This window comes from Cryptomeria japonica, chromosome 5, assembly GCF_030272615.1.
Source record: "Cryptomeria japonica chromosome 5, Sugi_1.0, whole genome shotgun sequence".
NCBI lineage: Eukaryota > Viridiplantae > Streptophyta > Pinopsida > Cupressales > Cupressaceae > Cryptomeria > Cryptomeria japonica.
The window spans coordinates 916966780-916989863 of record NC_081409.1 but is presented as its reverse complement, the minus strand read 5'-3'; the positions used below and the strand labels follow the sequence as shown (position 1 = coordinate 916989863).

Below are 23084 nucleotides of genomic sequence, written 5' to 3'. Positions count from 1 at the left end.
ACTAGACAAGCTCTTGACTATGCTGAATTTCAGAGTTTCCACAAAGCAGTCCCACAGCGACCATTGTAAATATGAAATGCATTCTGTTTCACCCTGCATGGCTTTCTCTTTTTTCACAACAATTTTCATAATTAGTGTTTGTATTTTCTTTAAGAAATGAAATTAGGCAGTTACTATATTTACCAAACATGGCAAACTTAATTGTATTTATGAAATCAGTCAATTTTAAAACCTCAACGAAAGAATAGGCAGATGCAATCAGACAGATGGATGCTTAAAAGCATAAAATCATTTACTGTGCAACCCTGTCATACTCTCAGTTATTTATCAGAACAGTTAGATGTCATACAGAACTCTGATGAAACTAAGTGAAACAAAAAATTAATTGCATAACTACACAAAAAACTGTGATTAATTGCACCACAAAAATAATTACATTGGAACTATAAATACAAATAAATCTATGTTTGGATCTGTTTTCAAAATAAATTCTCAAGTTATTCTTATGTTGATCAGTGCTCATGTAACAACAGAAATTATAAAAAAGTTTAACCAAAACGCGAATCTTTTGTAATTGTTTACCTGATGTTGTTGTCTCGATTTGACAAAAAACGACCAAGAATGTTGATAGCAAGCACACGGAGTCCACCTATGGCTTCAATTGCCATTATAGTTTGTACACACTCATAAAGTATTGCATTCCCAGCATTCTTGTTGGACTCTGTATTGGTGGCCACCTAGAAGAAACATCGAGTAGATTTTTGCATGATGACTTGAACATTCAAAACAGAGTCTATTTTATTTAGTTCATGATTACAATTCAAAAAAAAAATTGTAAGCATATTAAGTGTTAACTCTGACAGCATGGTGAACTATCTCCAAGAGATGCCAATACATACTATGTAAAAATTAACCCATATTCCCAACAAAGAAGCACCAAGATTCAATTAAGAAAATCAGGAAGTTCAAAAAAGATCAAAATCCAAAGCAAAGTCTATTTTGGGAATGAAATGACAGTTAAGTATTTCATTGAACCAAGCATCATTTTCTTGATTTCTTACATTAGTATGGGATTTTAAAACATTACATGCAAGTATGATATTCTGTAAAGATTACATGACCCAAGTTGTTTTAGAATGAAACAAACAATGCATAAACAAGATATGTGCTTACTTGAGCAAGAATGTCACTCATAATGTCACTTGAATCTGCATCCCCCTTTCCTAAAATACGAAGGAGCCTAAGTACTCTTATTTGCAGAAAAGGATCCGTAATTCCACCAACATCATACTCAGGTGCATATCCACTTGTGATCATATTCTTCAAAATACGAACTAAATCCTTTGTGTACTGCAATTTAATAGTAAAATAAGAAATCGAATCTCAGTAACTTACAAACTGCTGTATAACATATCTTCCACCCTCTACTTAGATTAGGCTTAATCACACAGACATCTGTAATTTTAAACTAGTAAATAAGAACCTTAAACCAAGAGAATCACACAATGCTTGGGAAATTTTCAGACTTAACCACAAAAAAAACATTGCATCTAGCTAGCTACACATTGATAGATCTTACAGAAGAAATTTTGCCCAAAGGTCGCTATATTCATCATTGTTGTACTCTCATGCATATCGTAATAAGCAATGTTACATGGATTCGTGTAAACGGCAGTTGGCAGGGTATGAAAGGGTAATAACCATAACCTCTGGCATATTTATAGGGGTCTTCATATGCATAAAGATTTCCAAACATGAGTATGAACTTGTGAATTCACTGTTGCAATTATAAGTTTGTGAAAATGAACAAACTTCATTACATATATTAAAACAATACTATCTTCCTGATTCACTGAGAAATGTATGATAATATAAAAACATGGATAATGACTGTTTATATTCACCGGCTAATAACAAAATCTCTTTGTTCCAGCAGAGTTTCACAAACTAAAAGATCCCATTTTTTACAAGAAATAAAACTTAGCATTAGCCGCCATCCATAATAGCCAGCATACTGTCATGCATGAACTCATTCCAGGCAGATAAGCTATAAAAAAATTAATTTATCTGACATACCTAAATGTATTTGCGTATCTCAATAGCAAATTTAAACATTATAATGGATCTAACGAGGGAAAGCTTGACAGCTAATATATGCCATTTCACCATATTCTTCTAATTAATCTTGGGTTTATCATATTTTGGAAATTTTAGCTACTTCAAGGTAAATAATCAACACACATGGGACATGGAAAACTCTATTGAAACTAATTCTTTGGCCAAAACGCCAAACATTGATCTTAGCCAACATACAACTTCCAAAATTGAGGGGTCAGATAATATAGCGACCTCAGCACCTTCAATTACTTGGGTTTAAAATGGGAAAATCGTGGAAAAATCGCAGCAAACTAAAAATGCTAAAATACTGATAAAAATATAGGCAAAAAAGACATCTATTGTAATTTCATAAAAATTATATTGTCTAGAAAGAGAAGTAAAGTTCAGACCAAAGACATAAATATAGATTCAATGTTGTCAATTACTCTTAAATTCTCGTTAAGTATAAAAATCTTGATCAAGTGGAGTTACCCTTTACATCTTAAGTCTTGAGTGTAAGAAATGCTGCTTGTTCATCCGACACAACCTAAGACAATTTTTCATTTGTGCTTTTTCAAAAAATTAAATAAACAGTGATTTTTTGGCAGTTTCATTTTTGACTAAAAAGAACATTCAGCTGGATGGCACAGCCCACATGTCATGTGGTTAACGGAAGTTCTTTCCCAGACAGGGCTTCTGTGGACTAAGCATCTAAATGGACTGAATGAATTTCAAATACTTTTGATATTTGTGACTTCTGATGACTGGGTCGATTTTACACACAACAAAACAAAACTTCTGAACATCAGGATTGAGACTTAAGACACTTTTACATAAAAACTTAAACATTCTTAAGGACTAAAAACGGTGCAACAACAATGAACCAGATTTGAAAGACAATTTAGAAAATCTATAAACCATAATTTGGATATAAAACACAACAGAAAACTTAATTAGACAAGGCAACATTAGCTAGTGCAGCTTGAACCCAAAGCCAATTATAGTTCAGAATTCATGACTTCAGACGATTTTGTTGATTTAACACTTAATAAATTAAGTTTCCAAACAACAGAATTGGGAATTAAGACAATTCAATGGAAAGCACTAGCATTCTTAAGGACTAAAAACATGCAATAACAATTGATCAGACTGCAAAGACAGTTTGAAAATCGGTAAACAATATTTGGATAAAGAATATACTTAAGTTTGTAGAATGGATGAAAACTGAAACTTAGATGTCATAGATACTCAATTGTTTATGAAAGACATTTGCATGGTAAAAGTTTTCATCCAAAACTAACTCTAGTGCTGGCCTGAAAATAGAAAAGGGAACAAAAGAAGTCCTGAAAACAACTGGCATGTCAATTGTAGCGACCAATTTCCAAACATAGAAATAAAAATCAATGAATCTTCATTTTACCTTCCTTATATAATCAAGGGCCTCAGTACTTGCTTTGCAGAGCTCTGTGCAAAGCTGAATGCCAGCAATTAGAACTCCGTGATGTTTTTCACTCAGCAAAGCACTAGCAGGTTTCATGAAATTCTCTGCAAGATCTGGTACTTTGCGTATTATTCGTACAGAACATAAAGCTGCCTACAACACATACACAGCAAAGACAGCATCACAAAATATCGTAAATGTGTCAACTACATATGAATATCATAAACCTGATGAACACAAGAGGCAAAACTTATAGCAAATTCATAAATTTTCAACCATGAAAGTGTATTAGAATCTATCAACTATTGAAGTCAGTGCTTGAAAAGTAAAATAAAAGTTATCCAAATATTGACCAGATAATTATTCACATTAGCACAATATATATTTCTTATCATTTTCAAAAATGCGGCATTAAAGTTAACTGGCATTAAAATGATCACATATATTACCAATCAGGCAATCATGTATTACTTTATCTATTAACTGAACATCACAACAGAATCGGCACCAACAAACATGGATACCAAACAAATGTTAAAACATCTCTTATAGTCACAACTATAGCCCAACATTACCTTTTTGCGGATGTTGGCATTGCTATTTTGAAGAAGTTTCTCAACTTCTGGGGCAAGGTCACGAGCCATTTCAGCTGAGCATATGTTTCCAAGTGCACAAAGCGCAAGCCCAACTATGTACTGGTTCATATGATTCAAGTCCCTAATAAATGTCAAGAAATTTGCAAAAGTAATCATGATGAAAACTCAGTTATCAAATAAGTACGTTTAAGAATGTTACAATCTTGGGCTATGCTATGTTTGAAAAACATAAGAGGGTCCTTAGACCTTCCAAAAATAGATGCACCGAACAATAATTGATAAAAAGATGAATGATATAGGAACAAATTGCTTGCATAAAAGTAGCTTCTCAAGACATTCTTTATGTAGCAGGATACTGTTTGAGAGAATTTGTAACCAGCATAAGTACTTCCTGCCTTTCATCTAGAAGCAACATGAGGCCAAGATATCCTATACGTTTCTCAGGAAAGCCTGCAGATGCAATCAACTTCAGGCATTCCATTTGCCCAAAATGTGTGGGGTAGCCAAGCATATGAATGAACATGAGCTTTGCCAGATTACGATGCCTATAATCTGGATCATTTTCACTAATTGAAGTGCGTATCGCTGCACACTCCTTTCTGACAACAGCACGCTCCTCAGCAGCAGTTTTGCAGGCACGGATGGCCCGAATCATGTCCCTGTAGAAGGAGCATTAGATAGATACAAATTTTGAATGCAATGCCATGCAAATATAAAATGTCATCCAGTAAAACAGGTTAAAATTTCTTAAAAATTAAAATATCAAAAAAAAAAGAAAATTTCAATTTATGCTTCTGTAAAAGGATTATTAGAATAAATTGGTTGGCCAACCACTCCCCCAATCTCTCAGACAACCTATGTTTTATGGTGTTCCAGAACAGGACGATGGGGGGAAAGGACTGGTTTTGGGGACTTCAGGCAGTGCAAATATAATGTGGTATTTGATAAATTAATTATAAAAAATGTATAAGAAATTGCAAATTAAAATATGAAATATTAAAGTAATTGAAATATATTACTGTACAATAGTATCTATTGACATCATGTATAGGCAGCTTCGAAGGTACTTAGGTACTCTTACCATATAGTTCTGCACCAAGTAAACTAAAGTTCATTAGTTTGCTGAACATATTTTGAAGTTAAATATTAATATATTATTTTGAAAAGATATCATCAGAGGTCACACCAATTTGAAGTCGAATCATCATTCTATTGCTGCTATTTATAATTGTTGTAAATTTGTCATATGTCTCTCTGTAGCTATTAAAGGGCACATAGTGCTGAATGAATGTCATTAATGGTGAAGACAGCATAGTTTATGTCAATGTTTGTGACAAAAGTTTTGAGTGTCAAGGAAGTGATAATACATCAGAAGAGGCAAAAAAAACAAGTAACATATAAGAGAGATGAAAAGATCTGCTCAATTGGGGGAGAAAAATGGCCCCCAAAATCATCTAATTTCTAATTAAAGACTTCTTTGCTTTTTTTGAAAATGATTTAGTAGCTTGTTGGTGTGGGGGGGGGGGGGGCTCCCAGCTATCCACATCCCCTGGCCATCTGGGGGCCAGCAAGGAATCCCCACAGCATCCCCTGCAGGCGGGAACATCCCCAGCATGTCCCCTGCTCTGCAGGAATGTCGCAGGGACATCCCCCCTTCCAGGCAGCACTTGGGGCCGGCAGAGGGATCTTTGGTCTCCTCCATGGGATTTCCCATCCCACAAATGCCAGGGTTTGTTCAAGAAAGAACTGGTAATTCTTAGTTATTAACTTAGAAAAGATTACAGTTTATAGAAATTACAAAACACTGTAGATATTAATAAAGTCACCTACTTCTAACTACCTACAACTGTAGACATCTAATATGCCAACTAACTAATTACATTTTTGACCATTAATGAAAAAGAAATATTATTCTAAAGCAAACTGCGGGCATACTTGGACTGTGAAATAAAGATACTGTCATCAATCTGCCACACTTCAACACCTAAGCAATAATGGAGAAGCCCCAAATCTGTCATGTCAAAAGCTTGGTACAAGTTTTGTTTGATGGCTGTAATCAAATGCGCTGAATTGCCAATAATGATCAAGTCATCCACATAGACAACAAGAAAAAGGATATCATCACCGGAGAGTTTGACATACAGATTAGTGTCAGAAGAAGTGCGCTGAAAACCGTGTTCAGCCAAATACTGATCAATCTTGAAGTACCAAGCCCGAGGAGCTTGCTTCAGGCCATAGAGGGCTTTTACCAATCTGCAAACCTGATGTTCCTTACTAGGAACCTTGAAGCCAGGAGGTTGAGTCATATAAACTTCTTCTTGCAACTCACCGTTGAGGAATGCACTCTTAACATCCATCTGGTGAAGTTCCATCCAAACTGAGCTACAATGGCGAGAAGAAGACGAATTGTGCTCATCTTGGCAGTAGGAGCAAAAGTCTCATCATAGTCAATACCCTCCCATTGTGTAAACCCTCGAGCAACCAATCTGGCCTTGTACTTATCCAAAGTACCATTTGCATGATATTTGACTTTGTAAACCCATTTATAGCTCATAGGTTTCTTCCTAGGAGGCAAATCAGAAAGAACCCAAGTGTTATTCTTCAAAAGACTATGGTATTCTGCCTCCATAGCCTTTTTCCCACTCAAGAATACCTTTAGCCTCGGAATATGTTTGGGGCTCATGGATGTTGTGGATGTTGGCCATAAGTGCAAAGTTGATTGTATTCTGCTGCTTTCTCTTTCGGCAAACTGATCTATCCTCAAGAAGCTCATCATCATGAAGATCTCCTATTGTCTTGGCCCACCATTTAGGCTGGAGGGTAGAAGTACCAACATCTAGCATTGGAGAAACAACATCCACTGGAGTTTCTGGAACAAAGTCCTCTGGATGTGAATCCTGTGAAAAAATAGGTGGTGCTGGATCGGTAGATTCCTCATCTTCAAAGTCAAAATGCTCTGAAGCCCTCCCATCATGGGAACCAAGAGGAAGACGAACACCAACATCAGAAGTCTTCACAGACTGAGTCACAGGACTACGAGTAGTAGAAGGCATAAATGGACCAGTAGTCTCATCAACCACAACATCACAACTGAAAATGAGACGATCTATCTCCACATCAATCAACCTGTAGGCCTTGTGGTTGTCATTGTAACCAGTAAACATAAGTGTTTGGCTCTTTAAATCCAGCATAGCACGCTTGGCGTTTGGAATCCGCACATGAGTGGTAGAACCAAAGACTTTCAAATGGCCCACTTTAGGCTTGCGTCCTGACCAGGCTTCTTCCAGAGTCATCTTCATAACGGCATGTGTAGGTGACCAATTCAGGAGGTAGACTTGTAAACTGCTTCAACCCAATATTTCTTAGGAACATTTATATGCTCTATCATAGAACCAGCCATTTCAGTAATGGTGCGATTTCTATGTTCAACGACACCATTCTGTTGAGCGGTGTATGGTGTGGTGAGTTGGAGCTTAATGCCATGTGTAGCACAAAATGTAGAGAAGTCTTTGGAGCAAAACTCCCCCCATTATCTGACCTTAGAGAGACAATCTGAGAACAGAATTCTTTCTCAACTAAGGCCTTAAACTACTGAAATGTACTGAACGCATCTGATTTTTTTTTTCAGAAAATACACCCATATTTTCCAACTGAAATCGTTAACAAATATAAGTATCTGGACCCAATAACAGATGGAGTGTTCATTGGCCCACATACATCAACGTGAACCAATTGAAGGACCTTGGAGGCTCGCCAAGAATTGCCATCAAAGAATGGTGTCTGATGCTGCTTCCCAGCTTGACAGGCTCCACATACTCCATGATTTTGAGGTTGGATCTCAGGTAGACCAGCAACCAAACCCTCCCAAGATAATTGAGAGAGATAGTGCACATTTAAGTGCCCATAACGTTGATGCCAAAGTGTTCTGATGGATGTACTCCTAGCAGCCAAAGCGTGCTCCTAAGAATTGTCGGAATCAGCAAGTCTATACAAACCATGATCCTCAAGTCCCATAGCGATTGTAGTACAAGTTCCCTATCAACAATGTTGCAGGTGGACGAATTGAAGACAACATATAATTGAGGAGAATGCCTCATGATCTAGCTGACCGGGAGGAGATTATGTTCCATACCTAGAACATAATAGACATCAAGAAAAATTAAATTTCTACCTCCTGAGTGAATCTGGACAGTGCCCTTACCAACAACTATGTACTCTTCTCCTCCTCCAAAGATTACTAAATCCGAGAATGGTTCAAATTTCGTGAACCAATCCGACGATGAGTAAAATGTCACAAAGCCCCCGAATCAATATACCAGGCAAAAGAGTGTACTGGATCTGTTGTTCTCTTGGCCATAAAAGAATAGAATGCAGATTCTTTCTGCTCAGAGTGCTCTGCGACATTTGTCTTTTGTTGAGACCCTGCTTCTTTTGTTCAGAAGCCAATCGAATTCAACACTTAGCCTTCATGTGACCAAACATATGACAATAATTGCACTAAACGTTCTTCTTCTTCTTGTTGTCCTAAGAAGAACTAGAGCCTTTCGGCTGAGAAGATTGAGCCTTCCCTTTGTTCTTAGCAAAAGATTTGGTAGAGAACACTTGCTCGGTGGAGGTGGAACTGGTACTACTTCCAAACTGTTGCCGCCACCAATCTTGCTGTAAAAGCTTGTTACAAAGATCGGGAAACTTCAAATCGACATAGTGGAAGTGATATTAGCGTTTCAATGAAATGTTCATAAGATTTTGGAAAACTCTTCAAAGTGATGACGGCCATGTCCTCTTCCTCCATTGTGCGACCAATCGCCTCGAGTTAATCACGGATGCCCTTGATCTTTGTCAAATGATCCTGCAAAGGTGTCCTCTCGTCCATCATAATCGAAAAGAGCATGTTCTTCAAAAAGAATGCTATGCCCTTGTCAGAGGTTTCATGGAGACTCTTCAAATGATCCCATATCTCCTTCGCAGTTTTTCCATATGGTACCTGAGGTAGCTGCTCATTGGTGACGAAAAGTTTAATGAGCATGACTACTTCCCGGTTGCGCTCATCTCATTTGTCCTGATCTTTTCCAGCAGTAGTTGGACATGAAGACGTGCCCAGAACAACTGCATCAAGACATCGATACTCAAAAATTGTCAACATGCGCTGCTTCCAGGTGTTGTAGTTACAGCCGTTGAATTTCTGGCTACTTTCGAGCATAATGTTTGTCAAAGATGCCACCACGTACCCCAAGGTCAAACTGATGAAGGCACGAATTTCAATGCACGAAAACCAGCAGATGAAAACAAAGGGTTTAAAAAAAATTACAAGTCAGATTCTAAGGCAGAAACTAAAACCCTAGCACGATTTTCGAGGCAGAAATTTTTTGGAAGACCCAAAAAATTCTGACAGCAACCCAATTGAGGTTTCAAAAAAATCCACCAAAAATCTGCAATCGAAAACAAAATCGCCTTGAAATAGAGGGTCAAAACCCTAGGCGAGTTTGCAAAAACCTAGGCGGCCATTAAAGCTCAGAAAAAGAACTGAGGGTTCAATATAAACCCTAGGCGCTGCCCAGAAACCCTAGCTGCGGACTAGGTCTGTTACAGAAAAAAAAAAGCCTCTTCAAAAATCCAGAATAAAAAAAACACGGCAGGAGCAGATCAAACAAAATGTCATAGAAACTAGGGTCGCAAAATTTTGTCAACAAAAAATCGCGAATCACGACACAAAATGTGAGAAAACCCACGGAAGAAAAAATGCTCACGAAATCGTGAAAAATAGAATAAACACACCACGATCTACAGAAAAGCGCGAAAAATCGCGTGAATAAGGATCGCCGGAAGAAATAAAACACAACGCAATTAAAAATCGCGCAAAGAAAACTGCACGAGATCGCGCGGGAGGTCGCAACAAACACACAAATCGCACACAAGTTTTGGGCGCAAAAAATCACGAAATGCAGATTGCGATAGACAGAAATCGTGCGGGTGCAGAAACGGAAAACACTCGCGGGGAGAGAAAACGCGACGAGGGTTTTGAAAAAAAAAATGCGAAAAGAATCGCGTTAAAACCCTTGAACTAGCAGGCACTGAAAACCCTAGATAGTTTTTTTGAAAAAATTTGCCTACTCTGATACCAGTTCAGGAAAGAACTGGTAATTCTTAGTTATTAACTTAGAAAAGATTATAATTTATAGAAATTACCAAACACTGTAGATATTAATAAAGTCACCTACTTCTAACTACCTACAACTGTAGACATCTAATATGCCAGCTAACTAATTACATTACTAATCATTAACAGTAAAGAAATATTATTCCAACAGGGTTTTGGGGGGAACACACCCATGTAACACTGCAAATAACCTATACAACTTCGTGTTACAGACCAAGTTCAATCAACTTATTTGGCCAGAAAAAAAAGGGAAAGTAACTTGCAAACAAAAGTAAATAATATATTTTTAGAAAATTTTGACAAAACTGAAGCAACCCAAAATGGATTATCATTAGAAGATGCTTATAATTGACTCCTGATTACATGAACATCATGGCACTCCCATTCCTTCCTATTGAACAGTAGAGGACGTTGTGGAAACAATATACGAGATATGTCCATTGACAGCTCTCAAGATAATATGCAGTTTTAGCAGCTTTGACATGTTTGATCCTGTGATATGAATTTTGTAGACTGTAGAGGCCTTGCTTAAGCCAAAATATTTTATTCCTTCTCTATTCATCAACACAATGGCTCTCATTCTGGTTCGTAGAGGATTCCTGGTTAATGTAATCATCTTCAAAGAGGTTTCCTCGGCTTCACATTGTATTTCAAAAATGCTTTCCAAACACAGAAATGTTCATAATTTCTTATCTAAGTACAAAATAAGAAACAAATAATAGAGTACATTTATCTTGCAAATCTGAGGTACAAGGAACCTCAGCAAATATAGCTCCACACATCTTTTTGATTTTCCTTTTCAGAATGGCATTGATCAACTCATTTGTTTAATTCCGTGTACTTTCCACGCAGAGGTGGATTTGTGAGGCCCAATAAATTCCTTCACCTAATCATAAGGTGAAACGAAAAAACGCCATTGCTCCCAAAAACAAGATCTCATACACCAAGTTCATGTGTCGACTAGGCTGAGACTTAAAATATTATCATTATCTTTACTTTTTCTAAAGATTTGGTAATGTCCTAGTGGTACTCCATATCACACTTCAGTACTTGCAAATTTGACATGTTATTGTTGTCAGTGTTGGGGGAATCGATGCTTACAAGCATTCCGAACTCAATACTAAAAGCATAAATCGGCAACTTATGAAGTGACAGTTACCTCGTTTTGACATGTATGAGTGCAATTTGGTTTGCTAATTGATTTCTGAATAGAGATTTGTACGATATTTTTAAGCTGATAGTTTCTAAAACTTTAGAGTGGGATGTAACCATTTTAATGAATAGGCCAAGGACCAACCTCAAAATAAATATAACAAAATTTCGGAAAGAGAAAAGGATAGCATATAAATACAAAGTTGAGTTTTATATAAGAGGAAAAAGCCATGCATCATAAAAGCCATCACATCAACAGATATCCAAAGATCATACACAATCATCATAACCCTGTTGGATTTGCACAAAAAATTGAGGTAAGGAATTTGATATTATCAACTACTTTAACTAACTGAATGGAATGTGAAAAATCATGAAAAAAGATTTCCCTCTTTACAACATCAAACAAAGAACATAGATTTCCATATATATAACAAGTTAACAACAATATAATTAACTCAATAGAAAAATGCGTTGGAGCCTAGAAAAACTTTTTTGAAGAAATATTAATACATGTCAAATTTATATGATAACATGTTATAAGCTTTAAGCACCACAATTTCAACAAGCTTCGTGTTGGAGAATTTAAGAAATTATAATTAAAAAAATCTGATATATAAAAATACCAAATGCACAACACAAGATGTATGTTTGGTAAATGTGCTCTAATGTTCAATAAACTTGAAATAGAAATACCCTTAAAGTAGGGTTACAAGAAAGACTATTTCTTAAGGAAGGAATCTCTCCGAGAAATCTCACTATGAGGTCCAAGCTTGCTACAGCACCCTACAAATGCTATTAAGTAGTAATGAAACCATAATAAATGATCATTATGATGCTACAAGTTGTTGGTGTAATTAAGGTGTTTTACCTTGTTAGTTCTTTACCTATGTTCTAATTACAGCTTTCCCTTGAGCTTACTTAGGCATCACATAGAACATTTCCACCATTAGTGGATTTTGTTATCACTTTCCACCTTAGGTGGGTGATCCATCTCTAGTGGACATATCACACTATCACTTTTCCACCTTAGGAGGGTGATAATTTATCACATTATGTATCATGTCATAATATTAAGACAAATGCCATAGTCTTATGCAATCCTATGTCTCACCTTGGCCTATTTAACCAAGGGGTCTCCTTTGTACTCTCATTCAATTCCATTGATGGATTCTATTGCATTATTGATCGGAATATAGTTTACTCTTGTCATTTTATTTCTCTCTTGTTCTTGTGCTTTCCATTAGGCCTCTAGATCTTGGGTGGCTACCTTCATAGCCAAATCTTACATGGTATCAAAGCTTTTAGAGTGCCATTGGTTAGGAGGATCTAAAGATTACGAATCTCCAAAGGTTGGTTTGGGACCTTCATGATTCAGTTTGAGAAATGAAAACCGCCATTGCTTGAGGACAAACAATTTTGGGAAGGGGCGGACTGTCATGCCCCCACCAATCTAAAAGAGGTTGCAGCCTTGTTATGCCTTTACAAATACAAATCGCAGACCTTATAAATAAGCCCAAGCGAGGTGACAAAGGGCCGACAAGGGTTAAATATAGTAATAACTAGCAAAAGGCTGACCAAGTAAGTAGTTACCAGCAATTAATTAACAAACAGCACTGAATGAAGAGTTGCACCCACTGTGAGTGAAGAGTTGTGACTCCTTTCATTGAAAGATACAAATAGGAGAACAATTCATTTGATGACGCATCCATGAAGGATCAAAAGGAAACGATCAAAGGAGAAACAAGGAAAGCAATAAATAAGTAATCCAGTCTAGATTAAGAGCAGAAATCTGACTTATTGTTATCAGCCTAGAATAAGTGAATCTATGTGCAGAAGTGTGGTATGAATTTATGAATGCAATATTTATTCTTTGCTAAAATTATATAGGGATAATTGTAAGTAATTGCATTGTTTCCAAATTGAGTATTGTTTTTCAATTTAAGTAAAATTAGTTGCATTTATATTTGATAAATATGTGATGACATATTCATATAGTTAATCTATTTTGAATTGGGTAGAAATGGTTGCAAAACAGGAAAGCTGATCAATGTAATGTCCCCACTTTGAAATAGGTTTTAATAATAATAAAATTAAAATATTAAAGATTAAATTAAAATATAAAAGAATATAATTTTTTATAATAATAAAATTAAAATATTAAAGATTAAATTAAAATATAAAAGAATATAATTTTTTATAATAATAAAATTAAAATATTAAAGATTAAATTAAAATATAAAAGAATATAATTAAATATAACTAAAATTTAATTAAGTTAATGAATGGTCAAAAGACATGAAATGAAAAGTTGTGACTCCCTCAAACATGAGATATAAAAGGGAGAAGAGAACCTCATTTGAGGGGGGATAATTGGGGAATCAGAAGTGCAGATCTGATTGTGAAAGGTTGTGTCCCTTTCAAAAGGCAGAAATAATGAAGAGTTGCACTCTTAATGGTGAAAGGGTGTGTCTCTTGCCAAAGGGCATACATGATGAAGAGGTGTGACCTCTCCCTCACATTGAGAGATATAAAGGAAAGGAATCAAAAGCCTCTAGTGACATCACCATCAATCAGATCAGATCAGAACTGTTATTAAGTTACAGGCAGTAACATCCTTGTTCTTAATAGTGTATGCATGGGGATATGCTTAATATATGAAGCTTGATAATGTTATTATGCAGAATTTAATAGTAATATTAATATAGACTGCAATATGTGTGACAGTCAAACTTAATTTCATATATATTCATAATATATGAGAAGTTAGTATACTCATAGTCTAATCCTTGCTTTTCTGCTAATGCCTATGCTGGGATAAGAGGTTTGTGTAGGGAAAGGTGGAGTAATTCAGTCACTAGATGGGTAAATCCCAAGATGGGTAAGGATATATATTTCTGAAGCCTTGAGGGAGAATCCTGAGATGGCAGAAACATATGTTCCTAAGAAATCTTGAGGGAGCCCGCTCGTGGACTGTTTCAAAACGCCCTAGCACAGTAATTCCACCATATTTCGTAGGGTTAGGGAAGAAGTGAGGGTGAACCCTAAATTTAAGTAGTTATTTATTGCATTATATATACTTCTAATCTCAATAACCTAATTTAAGACATAATGATGTTAAATGATGTATGTAACTATTGGGAAACAAGTAGCGTCCTAGTAAGGGACATTACAATCAACCTTTCAAGTTCACGAGAGGCAAAAACCCGACATACCCACCATCAAGTATGCCATCCATAGGGGGTTAAGCCTCATGGGTCGGGAGGCAAATGTGCACTCCTGGGCTTGGTAGAGGGAGGTAGTCTCCATCAGGGGTTAAGCCTTGTGGGCTGGGAGGCTGATTGGTGCTCCTAGACTTGATCGAGGAGAATGGAGCACCTCCAAGGTGGACTGAGGGATGGAGTGGACCATTTTCCACCCATGCTCTCGCAATAAAAGGATAACTATCCTTGAGATTGCAGTTTGCAAAGTTTCTATCTACTTCCTAATATGATTATTATAGGAATATGCTTTGGATGATTATTAATCCTATTGATTATATATGCATTTATATGTTATTAGATTCCTAACCCCTATGAAAATAGTTGGCCTTGTGGATTACAATTCAAATATTGATTAACATGATTGCAGGACCTAAACAAGGATTTATCTTGTTAAAAAGACATTTCAATTGGTAAATTTATACTCTTAACTGCATTACATTTCTTATTTTAATTGAACTTGTGGTTTTAGGGCAAAATATAGTAATATCCCCAAAGGGAACATTACATAAACATCCCCACAGCATTTGCTATTTCTGCAACACGTTTCTGTAATAACCCGTTTTCAAACAAAATACCATTTAATACTCCTATACTTGGCAATTCCCATCTGCATCATAATCAATGCATTCAAGGAGGCAACATTGCAATCCTTGTGGTAGCTTTGGGATGGTTTGGATGACTCGGTAGAAATAAATCCCATTCTCTAATGCTTGAAAGCAGCAGCTTTATGGCTTGGAATTACAAAATGAATCACACTTCACAAATAAGACAAAGACTGCTGGTGTCCAAGATTGCTTCCCCAGCATTAGACAATGATAATATGCCTAGATTAACAAATAAGGAAATCACTTGAAGAGGCGCCACTATCATATAAGTCTATGGAAATAATACTTGAGAAAAAAGTGACTCTAGTTTCATACTAGCGATGGAGAATAAAGAAGAATTAAATTAAAATTAACAGTAGTGTGAGAAAGGTTGTGACTCTTCCAAAAATAAGATATATATAGGTGATCATTCCATGAGAAGAAGACATGAATCAATTGAAGAAAATATTATGTAACTTGCAAATAAAATATTACAACCAAAGAGAACTCAAACCCTTCAAAGGAAAGCTAAGAGATTTAAGAACCAAAAACCCTTAATTTATCCTATCAAGTTATTGGACGAAATCTCCTAACTTGTCTAGATATCAAGGCCAAACATTTAAGGAAAAATAGCTGCAAAGCAAGAAATTGGAAGAAGAAACAAAGCAGAAAATCAAGATAAGGTTATTATCAGAATTATGTCAGAGTGAAAAACCTGATAATAAAATTCATGATTTTGATTTAAGTTATATTTATAAATATAAATGCAATTATCATTTTAAAAATAGAAATATTGTTTTACGGCAAAAATAAGAAATGTTCTAGAAAGGGACATTACAGTTTCAAAGATTTGAAGACATTTGGGGATGGCCGGAAGATGTCCCCTGCCATTCCACCATACCCAAAATGCCATTGGGGACAAGGATGAGGATTTGAGAGCCATGGACACATCCCCGTGGAACACTCAATTAGCTAATTGTGTACATGGATTTTTACTAATTAATGCTGATTTTACTTTTCCTATAAATAAATTTTCCAAATTTGCACATAGGAACCAGTGCAGGGCTAAATGTTAATGATATTAACCAGGATCAACTAGCTCTGCAGCTTCAATTTACATTTTATAATCTAGGTTACCGGGTTTGGCCCCCTAGACCCCTGGTACTGGTCCGGTACGGTCCTGGTCAGGTCTGGACAGGGTCCATGATTCACAGGCCTAGTTTGGACCGGGTCGAACCCAAGAGGACCCAGGTCAAACCCAGGGGTCCGACAGCCCAAAAATGGTTTGTTTTTTTTTGCAAAATTTAACCTTTTGTGAATTCCACCACATAAAAAATTAAAATATAAGTTATAACCCTAAAAGTGAGTTTTAAAACATTAACTCGGCTCATTTCACACAAGCAACATGACTACAAGCAAGGGGAAACGAAGATGTGGGATATAGAGCCAGAGCATATTGATTTGGATGCTTTCACTTCTCAGCTTGTTGCATTTGATGACTCAGATAGCGAGCAAACTTAAAGCGCAAGTGCAAGTGTACCTCGCATTGGCATTGGCATTGGCATTGATTCATCTAATGTCAATGTCGATGAGGAGGAGGAGAATGAGGATGATGAATTAGAGAATCCATTTGATGATCAAACTTTAAATTGTTGAAAGTTGAAACAATGATACTTGAATATTTTATCATTTTGATATTAAACTTGATGTGTATGATGCTGTTATGGTATGATCATAATGCTATGATTACAACTTTATGTTGGTTTTGTTGTTTATATGATGCTATATGGCATGCTAATCTTAATTCATGCTTATAGGCTGCATATATATATATATTACATTTTTTGTACTAACGAACCCAAACCCCTTTTCAAAATTTTACCATACCGGTTCTTCGAACCTGAACCGGTGCCCGAACTCGAACCGGCAACCTAGTTTATAATCATTATGCAAATTATCCTTCTTGTGAAAATAGGGCAAGTACGCACTTATTAAATGGCCATGCTCTATAAAATTATGATTCTCAAGAAAAAACAGTTTTGCTTGCTGGTGCTTCATTCTGTTGCCTATAATGGAGGGCGTGAATAGCACAGATGCACACAAAAGTATGGCAGACCATGTTATGACTACCATATATCCCAGTCGTCTCTCTCAAAATACAATATGGAATATTTCCCTACGTGCTCATACAACGGTGTAAAGAAAATCTGCAACAGTAAAAATGGCAAATTGAGTCCATGCAATAGTTACTGCTGAAACACTAGACCAAACATATTCTCTTCATATGATGGTAAAAAAGCTGCCACGGCCATAGGGACAAAATGTAAGAAGAAAAGATGGGTATAAATCACAAAATCTGCAGAAGTGTAATGAATTCATCCACAACTTACTGCAGATACACTATGCCAAGTTCCGAAATGATTAATCTCTGGAAGACCAAAGAAAGTTAAAAAAGTAACCATTGAATGTAAAAAAGTCATTCATCCTGATGATGGACCATACAGGGTAGTCACAAGCATCAATCCTGTAATCCATTTGTGTCACAACTGGAAATTTTTTTCTTAAAAATTATGGATTGCAGAAGCTTGAAATCTTTAAAATAGAAAATGTTTAATCCACAGTTGACTGAAAATCCAGACCAAGATCTTCAACATTGATTCTTGCCGAATTCAACTTCTGATATAGATACTGTAAAATCTAAAGATATATGCAGAGTTGTAATTCATAATTTATCTCCTTGTGACTCCACAGAAGTTCACCCACCAGCAAATGAAGCCAACAGCAGAACTGACTTGAATTCTCTGTCGACTACAATGGAAAGAACCTGGCAATGTAAAACGAACAGTAGAAAATGCAATTATAGTATAATTTCCTCTAATGAACAGTAGCTCGTGCCATGGTCTTATAATTTTCACTAAAGTAGAGCCTTCACTATGTCGACCTTTTCACTAAAACGAGAAGTTGCCCAGCTCTTCAACCTACCTCGACTTGATAAAATACTTTAATTTTCAACTAAAGAAAAATCTAACGAAAAACCCAAACTCTTTCATTTTCCCAAAAACAATCCCTCGGCTCTCTATTTGTTCTGTTTTCCGCTTTAATAAACCCAATGTCGCGTCAAATTCGTCCACTTTGCAACGACAATAAACCCTAGATCATGTCATTTTTTACACTATAGTTCTGGACTTCGGGTCTTTTGGAATTTCAGGTTTTGTTTTCCATTTAACATTGCATATTCAGATCTTCCATGTCTAAGGTCACCAATTGGATCCTCGAAATTATAAAATTAATAATCATCAAACATAAACAAACAAACTCAGTGGGATGCGGCCTATTTTACTTACCTCAATCGGGTCCCCATTGTGAAGGCGTTCATGAGTTCAAATTTCCGATTCGAAATGTTCAACTCTCAGAAATTGGATTTAATAAGCTGTGCAGCAAATGCGAAGCCCTCAGTAATCCATGTCTATTGCGGATCTGTCGAAATCGTTTTGTAAATAAGCGAGCACCTTAATTGAATGGATCGACGCCAAAATAGCGATATCATCCACTGATCTGCAGAAAGAAGAAGAAAAAGACCGTACAAAATCAACGAGGAACTGAAACTGGAGCGTCAAAAGATTGGGCGGAAAAAATAGTTTTTATGTTCTACAATACGAAAAACGGATCGGATTGGAGATCAATTAGCAGATCTGTGTCTGAGAATGGGAGCTGCTCTGGTGCTGCTTTCGTCTTCTCGCAAAAAATATGGATGAAAATATTCGAAGGAAATCATCGGAATGGGCTGTAAAAGATTTCGTGTATTGTTGTAATAATTTTCCTGTTACTTTTTGTTTCGCTAGCATTGGGAGAAGAAATCGAAATTTTTAGTCATGATGTTTTTTTTTGGGGAAATTCGAATTCTAGCGTATGAAGAATTAACGGAGTTTATTCATTTAAAGATACATATTTAACATCTCATTGTAATTGTAGAATGAGATTGTGTTAGAAAATTGTGTTTGATTTTTAATCAATTTTAAAGAAATATTATAAAGTGTGATGCGAAATATTGATATAAATTTTAGACATAATTTTGTATTAGAAATTTATTATGTATCTGTTATGTCAATAAGAATATGGATCTCTAAATATTCAATTTAGATAGCATGCTAGCAAACAATCAAAAATAAATAATTTATATAAATCTTTGAGGATCAATTCAGTCATAAATATAATTGATATTAGTTCTTCTTCTTTGCCATCAATAAAAGGAATTGTTGAAAGTAAAAGAAAGGGCATTATGTTTTGTTAGCCCTCTTGATAGGCATGCACAAAACATTACAAAATCAATGCATTTAGGAAGTGTGAATTTTTTAAGTAGTAAGTCTAAGGTTTTCTAAATGAATTGTCCTCCAAATGTTATGAACATATCCAACTTTTTTTCTTTACAATGCACAATTATCTTTCACCATGAATTGTGTTAAACAAACTTTAGTTTGATAGTGAAGTTAAGTGATTCGTAAAGAGACTATCAAGGAGCAAATATTTTTAAGTACAAAGGTCTTTAATATTTTAAAAGGGAAGAAATTGTGATGTCCCCTTGATGAAATTGGAGGAATGGATACCTCATAATCCTTAGCTCTTAGCTGAAGGTGGTAAATTTTTTGTGCATCTAAACACTCAATAGTAATGGACTATAAAATCCTTCCAACAAATAATGGAAAGCCCTCCTTAGTCACATTTACAACATGCAATGTTGTTTCTTTATAATTAAGGAGAAGGGTCCTTAGGTAAAGCAATCTCAATGTGTAAAATTTCAATTGTAGTGTTATGAAAACCACACAACGTTTTAACCAATTGTTTTTCTTTTGTAAGTGACTCTTAAATATTTTTCATTTGTGACTCTTAAATATAAGTGTAAATTATATAATATGGTTTATTTTATGGATAAAATAACATAAGAGATGCCTAAACCTGGGAAATTTTGCATAGATATTTTTTTAATTTTATACTCATGAAATGTCACCTCATTTTAATTCCATAAATGAAATTTGTGACCTCTACAAGTCATGGGACAACATATTGATCAAAAATATCTTGCATTTTTTTCTAGAAAGGAAAACCAAATGATAGTACAAGACACTATATGTGATTTAGACAATAGACATGTGTATCTCACATATTACAAATATATAGAGTGGACTCACACTAAATAGGTTAAATTACTTCTTTTGTCTCTTCATATGGGAGATGTTTCAACATCTCTTGGCAACTCATGTGTTAATCCTCAAGCCTAAATGCATCCACTAGGTATGTATTATCTCATGGGTGGCATTGTGGAGTTATTTAATCCATTACTATATTTTTTTAGTGATATATGTCATCAACCTTCTATATAAGTGGTAGGGTGCCTTGAGGTGTTCATAATGATCCTTGAGAATGGAATGAACTCATAATTTTAGTAATTCATTGTGTATAAGTTGATGATACAACCACAAGAGCCAAAATTTATCTGCAAGCAAAACACCTATCACACAAAAGATATCAAACAAATATTATGCTCAATAACAACCTAGAAATTTTGTATTACTGCACACACAATTGATGGATATACAATTACAATGAATGAATGGATCCTCAAAAAGGATAAATGAAACCCTAGGTGCAAAACCCTAATACTAAAATTAGGAGAACTAAAGCAATGCAAAGTAGGAGCTAAATTAAGCTCAACTACAATTAGAACTAAAGTTAGAAAAGCAAACTCTAAATAACAAAAAACACCTCAGTTTAGCTTAAGTGAAAAAGTAATTGAAGGGTCTAATCAATAAATAATTAGATAAATAGCCAAATCACTCCAGCACACTATGTTACAAGTAAGACAAAATTACTTGGAGAAGTGAAGACACATTTGAATTTTGTAAGGTGTCTGGACTTTCTTCTTGGAGGGGATCTTAGAAGTAAATTGATGATAATAGATTATTTGTTTTTGATAATAAAAGCAGCCAAAAATGAGGGGGCTAACCCATAGGTACAATTAAGAGAACAGTGGCAGAACCATTGTCCGTATAAAATCAGCAAAGAAACAGCCTTTTAACTCCATCAAAAACAAAAACCGTACTACGAGAGTTTAACAACGATAAAATACTACTAGTCAGAGTATAATTCATAAGCCACGTAGGGCCCTAAACAACAAAATATAAGCAACAATCTAAACTATACTTATCCAACCAAAAACTACATAACATCGACAAAAAACTCCTCCACATGCAAAAAGTTATTTATTTTTTGCTTGGCTCTTCTTAGGGAGCAATTTTCTATCCCATTCCTTAGTGAGGAACTTGAACAGGACTTTGTAGTTGTCGTCCTCCTTGCCTTTCCCTTTGGTCGTGCTTTCCTGCAATAGGCACAGCGTAGTAGCTGAGCATCTCATAACGTTCAGGGCAAACTTGGACACATCGTGCATCTTGGACTCCATCGCCTCCAGTCTGTTGGTGATCACCTGCACATTGTCAAAGAGGGCCTCTATTTTTTTCTCAAGCTCAGCCAGGTTGGAATCCTCTTCCTTCACGCTGCTAGCCTCTTCAACAACCAATATTTTTTAATCCTGAAGGTCAGGGAGGGGAAATTGGCTGGCTCTGAACTCTTGGAGGAAGCAGGGCTTTCAGAAATCTGGGTGGAGCTCACAAAATGAGGGGTTTGATTGTGCTGGGCCAGGGGCATTTTAACAGTCGGAATGGAGTTACCTGTGTCGTGCAAGGAGGAGGGGTCTCTCAGGGATTTATCTGAGGGTTTAGAGGCCAATCTGCTAGAGCGATAGGGGGTGTTGGCTTCTTCAGTAATATCCAAATCAGAGTCAATCTCTTGGATTTTGACTCTTTTGGGGGTTTTGACTTCCTCTGGGGAGTGGTTCTTGGTTTTCTTGTTGGAGGAGCCAAATTTCGGGCACCGAGGGCTTGAATCATTAATGGTCGGAGGTTGGGTCAAGGGGTCGACATTCTGCACAGAAGTGGAGTGGGGCGGGCAGAGGGTGAGGTGAAAGTTATACAAACAGAGAATAAGGCCCTGATGTAGGATGGGAAAGTCTTTCCCTTTCTTCTTGGCTTCGGCTATATCTTTAATATTAGCATCCATTGAATGCATTAAAAAGAACGGAATGGAAATGAGGTCTTTGTTCCTCAAGTGGTTCAGGAACGGGAGATGGTAGTAGTAAAAAATGCCATACATGCCTTCCAGCGTAAAATACTTCATGACGATGTAGCAGACCTTGTCCCACGGGTGAGGGAGCTCCTCCCTATTGAATCCTCTAGCCCTCTTGATAGGGTTCTCGCCATGGCGGAAGAACTAGTTAAGGCTAGTAGAATCCGCAATGCGACTGCTTTTTCCATTTTCTACCCTCCATTGAAAGGCCCATCACCTAAGCTATAACCTCTTCATTGATTTCAAAAGAGATTCCCCCTATGGTCACCCTTTTGTCCTCCCAGGAAGTCACGAATTTTTTGGAAAGTCTTTCATCATTACCCTTCATACTTTCCATGAATTTGTCAATACTGCCTTCAGTGCACACAAACCAGGTTGTCGGTTTAGCTTTGAACTCATCCACTTTATTGGGTTATAGTATGAGCCTGTCCCCCCCCCAATTCTTGAATCCTCCAGTTTAACAGATTGAGAATGACTAACAGCCACAATGCAGAGCCGAAGCAAACTTAAGGCAAAATAGTTAAGATAGTTGTGTCAAACTTGAAATAAACGGTCATAATAATCAGAGTGATTATTATCCCTTAAGATCCAGTAGATATCGAAAGCCATAGATCTACT

The 23084-nt window shown here is 36.2% G+C and overlaps 1 protein-coding gene across 1 annotated transcript in view; it reads right to left on the bottom strand.

Moving 5' to 3' along the window:
- LOC131066239 (AP-1 complex subunit gamma-2) overlaps positions 1-19185 on the bottom strand; it is a 152426-nt gene extending 133241 nt beyond the window's left edge. Inside the window, exons 1-6 of the mRNA XM_058000947.2 lie at positions 18635-19185; positions 4491-4793; positions 4114-4255; positions 3518-3691; positions 1174-1350; positions 583-737 (exon numbers count right to left, since the gene is read on the bottom strand). Coding sequence (XP_057856930.2) covers positions 583-737; positions 1174-1350; positions 3518-3691; positions 4114-4255; positions 4491-4793; positions 18635-18666 — 983 coding nt within the window. The 5' untranslated portion in view covers positions 18667-19185. The remainder of the gene's footprint in view (positions 1-582; positions 738-1173; positions 1351-3517; positions 3692-4113; positions 4256-4490; positions 4794-18634) is intronic.
- Positions 19186-23084: the final 3899 nt, after the last annotated feature.